The 8,711-nt window shown below is 40.0% G+C and overlaps 1 protein-coding gene across 6 annotated transcripts in view; it reads right to left on the bottom strand.

Annotated features, from left to right (window-relative positions):
* Positions 1–8,711, bottom strand: part of LOC107873159 (helicase protein MOM1) — a 41,497-nt gene that overhangs the window by 12,899 nt on the left and 19,887 nt on the right. For 5 of the 6 annotated variants that reach the window (XM_016719902.2, XM_016719906.2, XM_016719903.2 and 2 more), the window contains 5 exons: positions 7,589–7,729; positions 7,195–7,503; positions 6,452–6,622; positions 1,988–2,912; positions 1,701–1,879 (listed from right to left, as the gene is read on the bottom strand). In XM_016719902.2, the coding sequence (XP_016575388.2) occupies positions 1,701–1,879; positions 1,988–2,912; positions 6,452–6,622; positions 7,195–7,503; positions 7,589–7,729 (1,725 nt within the window). The remainder of the gene's footprint in view (positions 1–1,700; positions 1,880–1,987; positions 2,913–6,451; positions 6,623–7,194; positions 7,504–7,588; positions 7,730–8,711) is intronic. The other variant, XM_016719905.2, reaches the window with a different exon arrangement.

Below are 8,711 nucleotides of genomic sequence, written 5' to 3'. Positions count from 1 at the left end.
TTGCTTTAGTGATGGATGTGTTGATGCGGCGTATTCAAGGAGAGGTGCCTTAGTGTATGCTTTTTGCAGATGATGTAGTTTTGATTGATGAGACGCGGGGGATGTGAATGATAAATTAGAGGTGTGGAGACAAATTCTTGAGTCTAAAGGGTTCAGGTTGAGTAGGAGCAAGACAGAGTATTTGGAATGCAAGTTTAATGACGTGAGGCTGGAGAATGAGGTGGTAGTGAAGTTGGAATCACAGGTGGTATGTAAGAGGGATAGTTTCAAGTATCTCGGGTCCGTGATTCAGGGTAACGGTAAGATTGACGAAGATGTCTCACACCGTATTGGGGCGGGATGGATGAAGTGGAAGCTCGCTTCGGCGTGTTGTGTGATAAGAAGGTGCCGCCCAAGCTTAAAGGCAAATTCTACAGGGTGGCAGTCCGTCCGGCCATGTTGTATGGAGCGTAGTGTTGGCCAGTTAAGAACTCCCACATTCAAAAAATGAAGGTGGCGGAAATGCGGATGTTGTGTTGGATGTGTGGGCTGACTAGGGGGGATAGAGTTCGGAATGAGACTATCAGGGAGAAGGTTTGTGTGACTCCAGTGGAGAATAAGATGCGGGAAGTCCGATTGAGATGGTTCGGACACGTGATGAGGAGGGGCATGGATGCCCCAGTTCGTAGGTGTGAGAGGCTAGCTTTGGATGGTTTTAGGCGGGGTAGGGGTAGGCCGAAGAAGTACTAGGGAGAGGTGATTAGGTGGGACATGGAGCAGTTACAGCTCACTGAGGACATGACCCTAGATAGGAAGACCTGGAGGACGCGAATTAGGGCAGAAGGCTAAAGTCAGTTTGAGTCGCTAGTGTAGGGAATTACTTGGTGGGGGTATTATTCTTATTATGATACCTTGTTTCATGCTTTATTACGAATCTGTTTACTTTTCTCTGTTTACTATTACTTGTGGGTGTCATATTTATGTTATGCCATCTTGTTCCATGCTTTACTATGAATTTTTTTAGTATTCCGTGTCTCGAGCCGCGGGTTTATCGGAAACAGCCTTTCTACTTCTTTAGAGGTAGTGGTATGAACTGCGTACATCTTACCCTCCCCAGACCTCACTAAGTGGGAATACGCTGGGTGGGTTTGTTGTTGTTGTTGCTGTTGTCAATGCGAATATAGGACACTCAGCTTATGGCGAATTAAGTAAGGCCGTTCCCGCCAATGCAGAGGGATGGAGGGGTTGTCAGCCATTCTAGGTTTCCCAAACTCAGACGGGTTTGGATGTTCGAGTACCATAGAAAGGATGTCGTGGCGCTTACTGTCGTGCCAAAAACTGCAGGATAATATATCCACTTGAAGAGAGTTTAATCAATGAAAAGATGATAATTCAGGGGCAATCACAAAACCTGGAACTCATACATAAAAAGATTAAACCTTTGAAAGGTTAATATCATTACTTACTCAGCAGAAACTATCAACAACTCCCAACATGAATATGAAAGGTATACTTTCCTAACATGAACAACTTTTATCTTTTAAAGGTAGCAAATATTCACAGATCCAGAAACCTCCCAAACCCACTTATTATGATTAATTTGGACAAACAAAGATTGATATTTACCTTCACTGTTCATCACAGCACCTGTACACTCTTCAAAGACGACTATAACTAGAAAAAATAAAAATTCTGGGAAAGGGCAGGTAAGAAATGAATACCGAAAGTTTTAGCACTTGAAACAGTTTCGCAAACTCAGCTTTCAGATGGATATGAAGGCTTTTCTGCTCATTGTACAGTATTCGCCCTTCTTCAGGCCTAACAAGTTTTGCCTCATTTAACAGATGAGATGGAGACCTAGATACATGCTTCCCACCAATATTATTATTTTCATGAGCACCTGGATCCAACTAATAATTAGCAGCTGATATTTCTCGACATATTTATACATATGAAACAACAAACTCTTAACATGAAATATATTGAAAATAGTTTATTGAAGAGATACCTCCTTTGGAGGCTGCAACTTCACCTCTTCCAGGTGAGGGATGAGTGGGGATTGCATCCACGCTATGGTTTACCACCTTCCTGCGCTTCTTTCCTGCTTCATCATTACCATTAGGTGGATCAGGTGATTCATCAAAGTACTGAACTCTCTTTCTGCTCCTTGGGGTTGCTGTGCTTAAATTTCTCCACTGTGGACTTCTTCCTTCCAACAGCATTCTCCAAAAGACATGAGGTTCTTCTCCGATTTTCAACTCCATTTTTTTCTCACCAAACAGCGGGATATTAGCACGGTAAGTTCCCATGCTAATTTGAACTTTTGAAATAATGGAATGACATAACTCCTTGTCGTCAGAGATTACAGAAATTATTGCAGAAAACTCGCTAATAACGTCATTTAAAAGCAACTGTCCCGATGAGTTATTTGAAATTGAGGATGGAATACCTCCAGAGTGATACCCATCCAATCTACTGAACAAATTTGAGGCTCCCCACATAAGGGTGTTATTGGGGCTCCGGCTTATATTATGCAAGTTACTATCAAGATTAAGGTCCTGTTTAGCAAGGACAAGGGATCTTTCTTCTACAGTAAAACATGAATACAGTCGGAAAACACTGATATATGTAGACTGCGAATCTATGGATATCTTCTGGAGTTGTCTCAAATCATTTGCGGGGTTTGTCTCACTATCATATATAATAACACTATCAACTGACGACAGTTTAATGCTCGGATTGCAAACACGATTCTCTAGTAAAAGTACAAAGCGCCCACTTCCCTTGTTGTTAAACCTGTGAAGCGAAGCTTGTTTCTTGGACACAACAACACCTGTCTCAATTCTTTCATAAGAATCTTCACCAAATCTCTGACGCAGAAAATCATCTAGAATATCACCAATAGATGCCCCGGGACCGGAGCCAACAATAGACTGCATTCAAGAAGGACGATTTTGACAATCAGATGAAGAAATTGAAGAGAAAGGTGACAAAACACTTACACGGAACTTCAGACATCATGCTGATGGTATCCTGATGTATGTTTATCAGTCTCTGTTATATATATACAGGATGCTTTATATATATACAGGATGCTGGTGGCCTGATGTATGTTTAGCGGGGTGTGTGTGTGTGAAGCATGTATAAATTCAGTAATGGTCTAATTCTTCCCATCTACCTAACCTTTATGGACAAAGCTACCCCGTACTGGAATTGCTGGGAGGTAGTGGTGCGACAAACTGGGCCAAACACCATCCCCTCCATCTACCTAGCCTTTGATGGACAAAGTTACCCCTTACAACAACGCATTCCCTCAGCTAATGTGGGACACTCTTTTACACTCCATACGCCTAGGCCTGGAGAACTGGGTCAAAAGATTCCCAAGATCATAAAGGAAATAACAATCCAATTCCCTCAATCAATGATTCATGAAATTGCACAAATGGAGACAGGCTACCTTTTATTCATAGGTAATCTAACTACAGATTAGAAAGTTATTAATATTGTTTTAGCATCAAAAGATAACCCCAGGCACCACCCTTTATAACTGCTTAAGGTAGTTGTTACAATAGGAATAGGATTTGTACATGGTATCTTACGTGGAAAAGTATTATAATGTAATGTCTTTAATCACGTAGATAGACAATTGAATAATATTTTTATCCTTAATATCTCATATGGTATCAGAGCCGTCGTCGTGCAATATACCAGCAAATACCAAGAGAAAATCCGTGACTCTGCAATTTATGGTGATTGCCGTAGCCATCTCTATTTTCGTTGGTGTCGTGCAAAATCCAATAACACTATCAGATCAGGCATCTCCCGCAACCAAACCCCAAGAACCCCCTCCGGCAGACACCTTCCCAGTTCCCACGCACCAGGTAGACTGCAGTGAAGTTCGTCAATTACCAGGAACCAGTTCAGTTTCATGTCGTGTAATCTACTACAAAAGCCATTCATCTTGTAAGGAGACTAGTGAAGTACAGGGAGGGGAAGAAAGACCTCCATATGGTGTTCATTGATCTGGAGAAGACTTACAACAATGTCCCACTCCTAAGAGAGGTCCTACTGAGATGCCCGGAGGCGAGAAGTGTATCGGTGGCCTACATTAGGGCGATAAAAAACATGTACGATGGATCCAAGACCTAGTAAGAACAACAGGAGAAGACTTGGAACACTTCCAATCAAGATGAGGTTGCATTAGGGAACAGCACTTAACCCGGTTTTATTTGCCTTGGTGATGGATGAATTGACTCGTCATATCCAAGGTGAAGTGCCATGGTGTATGATATTTGCAGATCATAATACTGATTGATGAGATATGTGGTGGAGTTAATGCAAGGTTGGAGGTTTGGAGACAAATCTTGAAGTCTAAAGGGTTCAGGCTGAGCCGCCAAGACAGAATACTTGCAGTGCAAGTTCGATGATCATCACGTGAGTAGGTGTGGAAGTGAGGCTTCATTCACAAGTAATCCCCAAGAGTAAGTTTCAAGCATCTTGGGTCTTTAATCCACGAAAATTGGGAGATCGACGATGATGTCACGCATCATATTAGTGCAGGGTGAATGAAATATAGGCTCACCTCCGAAGTCTTGTGTGACAGAAAGGTACCACCAAAACTTAAAGGTAAGATCTACAGAGTGGTGCAAGTCTTGGAGTGCAGATTCAATGATACATCATGTAAGGTAGGTGTGGAAGTGAGGCTTCATTCACAGGTCATCCCAAGGACCAAGAGAGTAAGTTTCAAGTATCTTGGGTCTTTAATCCACGAAAAATGGGAGATTGATGATGATGTCACACATTGTATTAGTGCGGGGTGAATGAAATGAAGGCTCGCCTCCGAAGTCTTGTGCGACAGAAAGGTACCACCAAAACGTAAAGATAAGATGTACAGAGTGGTGACTGGGTATGTTGTTGTTCTTGTTGATTTAGAGCAATTTTCCATTATTATGTTGAACTCTTTCGGCTTTATTAGTGTATATATACTATAAATACTACTCCAATTGGCCCCAATTTATGTGACAAACACTCCTCTTAGTCGGTCACAAAAAGAATGACACGTCTTTCTATTTAGAAACTACAAGAAAAATTAGCATCCCAATTTTACCCTTGATAAAATGACTTTTTTGAGGCCACTTGATATAAGAGTCCGGCAATCGACCGAAGCCTGGAACCACATTTTAATACGTACATGGATAGATAGATAGCAATTTTTCCTCTTGATGACTAGGGACAGAAAGAGAACACTCTTCCATTGATGGAATATTAGGTTCAAAGGCATTACTAGGGGATAAAAAAATGAAACGACGTGGGAAACTTTCACCATCACGCATTTAATTACTGGGTGTTACGCATATATTTAGCTTACTTGTGAGAAGTCTTCATTTATTTCTTGAACTTTGTGTCCAATCAAACATCGAGTACATTGCTTCATTTAGTTGAAAGTTCATTTTTTTTAATAGTTTTAAGATTCATTAGTCAATTGGACAGGCTATTCCTGCGATGAAAGAAAAAATTCAAAATACTTCCATCTTATACCTGACATTTGTCAAATGGATATTCTATTAAATCAACATGAAATTAGGTAAAGCAGAACAATTAACTGAATTATTATATATGTATCTAGAAGTTGGTGATGAGTTTGAGCAAAATGTTATGTTGCAAACGATAATATCCCTAGATGTGCCCAAATTTTTTTGGATAAAAGGAAATATTATATATAACTAGATAGAAACAGACAAAGTTGTCAATACATTATCACTGCTAGAGTTAGTGATTACTGCAAGGTCACCAACACAGGCTAACTTAATACTGAAACAGATTTACTATTATAGTGTCATCCCCATCCAGTTTAAGTACTGTTTTGACAGAGTCAGGTGAGTTGCTTCATTACTACTTAGCTTGGAAACTTACGAATGGTTTCAAATTTCAATAATTTTGTTTTTTGAAACTAGTAGCTTAGTTCAATAATTTACTTATGATCAAATGGTTTAGTAAACATAAGTTAACACAAAAGGTAAGGTATATGATTTTTTTGGGAAAAAAAAAAAGAAGAAATCCGATTTAGTCACCAGCCCCGATTCAGCCCGCTTAAAATGGTTCAGAGGTTCGACTTTCTAACGGGGCCCATTAAATTTATTAGCAGGACAAACCCGCAACTGTTCCTTAAGGAAGTTAACAAGACCAGCCCATGACCCGCAGATCAAAAAATAAATTGGCTGGGTAGACCTAATTGTCTGGATTATGTATAATTCACACTAGTTCTGCCTATTTGGTTCTTGTTTCAATTTTATTTGTTACTCCTATCCCTTCAATTTCATCTCTCAATATATTCAAACAACAGTTTTTAAATGGTTGTGAGATGCTACAGACGAAATGAGTCTATCTTACTTGATCCATTCTATATAGGAACTCAAATATGACTCCACGAATAAACAGTTCATTCTAAGACAAAAGTACTAGAAATACATACCTGAAAAAGGACAACCACTCTATGTTGTCGGAGTCTCATCTCTGTGAGCATCTTGTCAAGGAATTGTAGTTTTCCACTTGCTTTTATTCCTACTTCCAGCATTTCGGCAGGAGAAAGCCCTTTATTGAAGGGTTGCAGCAATGGATCCAGAATATATGGATGATCACAACACTACAAACAAAAGCAAGCACGTATAGTTCAGAGAACTATCAATATAGCAATGGCTTTCATTGACTTCTGATGACGAGGATGAACATTAAAAGTTAATATTGTCTATGACAATGGTGTTACCAACAGTTCAAATGAATCCGAATTCACTTTCATTGTGCCATTAAGCAAGTTATTTTTCATGACACAAGTGTCTGAGCATGCTTATGTTATCTGGACCTCAACTATCCACTGGATACTTGCTACCTCCCACCGGCATACGTATCATGTAACTCTGCCTTCCAGGCTTACACATGGAAAAATCACCTACTACTTTTTTGCCGCCTCCACTGGAATATGAACCTAAGACCTCATGATTCTCCTCCCACTTCATTGACCACTAGGCCTCACCCTTGGCTACTACTAAGTTAATTATCGTCAAGATAAATATTTTTGCTTAGAAGCTCTCTTTTTCTAAATGTTCAACGCCGCAAGGACCAATCCTTTGCCTTCTCCATGAGAAAACAGAACAAAGAAGTAACAAAACTACCATCATCCATAAATGCAAAAATGTCAAATGAAATGACACACCTAACCTTTCGCACAGATAGAAGAATATCACGGAGAGCCCCAACAGGATCACTTTTAGAGAAAGTGCGAAGAGCATTAGAATTTGTGAGTAATGTAGAACAATACTGCTCAAGTTGCAAGTCAGAAATCTGAACAGGAACCCAATACTCCATATACTTAGAAGATTCAGGTTTGCTGCAAGGTGCAGTGACCTTTGTGACTCTCTTCGATTTTCCAAGATGGTCACTGAAGTCAGATTCCACGCCACCAGTCTTGTCCAAACCAAATTTACATTCGAGCAACGAGAGTAGATTAAGGTACTCAGATGAGGTGATCTGTTGAAATTAGAGGGTCTTGTAAGGATGATGTATTAAATGAAAGCAGCTTACCAAGGAAAAGAAGGCAAGATATGGAAGATACCTTCATCGGACCATTAAAAAGAAGCACCCTTACACCAGCAGCAAGCATTTTAATTTGCTCCACATGAGCAGAAATTCCTACATTTTGGCAGTCATCAATAATAGTCACTTCCCAACTCAAGTCGCTCAATATTTCTACATCCTGCAGAAATAAGAGAGAATAAGAAACATGGCTACAGCACTTTGAAACGGTAAGAATTTTCCAATTTTCGGAGAAACAGAAGAATTAATAACTCCCATTCTTTGGGGAATCAAATGAAAAATCCATTCAACAAAAAGAAATACAATCTGAATCCAAATCAGAAAAGAGAAACTTTAGGACACAATTCAAAACATCATGTGAGTGACTTCTGCAAGTTTCATTTTCTGGCCCAGCCTAGGAGATTCATCAGCCTTCAGGAAATATAGTTTCCTTTTTCTTTAAAGTAAGGCCAGCAGAATTACAGTTGCAACTAAATAATTAGATGTAACTCGAAACACAAAATGTTTGAGGCACAAATGGGAAAAACTAAACAGCATTTTACAAGTTTCACCTCGTCTCCTATCACAGTATTTTAACCAACTCTTCAATCTATGTCTCTATAATGTATGTCCGTGTCAGAATCTCGAATTCCCATCTCACAAGTTGTGCTTATACCACCCTATCCATTAGCATACTTCAGGGCAAACCAGAGGCCACCAACTCCCAGAAGTACTTAATCCACCGGCTGCATCCAATTGAAGGTGCAGACAGCTCAGCAACCACACGATAGTGTTGGAACTTGGAACAACCATCAATAGCATACTGTTAGACCCACCAGTCTCCCCCCCCCCCCCCCCAAAAAAAAACCCCAAAAAAGAAGTGAAACTCTCCTTGTAAACCAATGAATGTTAGGACGAATGAGAAAGACGACCTCCCTTGTTAAACCAGTGAAAATCCACACCAAAAGGTTCTCAAAAGATCTATCAAGGATTTATTGCCAATAAGTTCACAGCATGAAGCATAAAACATCACTTGAATTAGGATCTTGCAATATACTAAAGATGAGAAGAGACTAAGGAGCCCAAAATAGAGAGAGAGGAGGACTACTCTAGATGCAGAAGAGGAGGAAGAACTGTTACATAAGGGTGCTTGAACTTTTTCC

Source organism: Capsicum annuum, chromosome 6 (genome assembly GCF_002878395.1).
Source record: "Capsicum annuum cultivar UCD-10X-F1 chromosome 6, UCD10Xv1.1, whole genome shotgun sequence".
Taxonomy (NCBI): Eukaryota; Viridiplantae; Streptophyta; class Magnoliopsida; order Solanales; family Solanaceae; genus Capsicum; species Capsicum annuum.
This window is presented reverse-complemented; position numbering and strand designations above follow the sequence as displayed.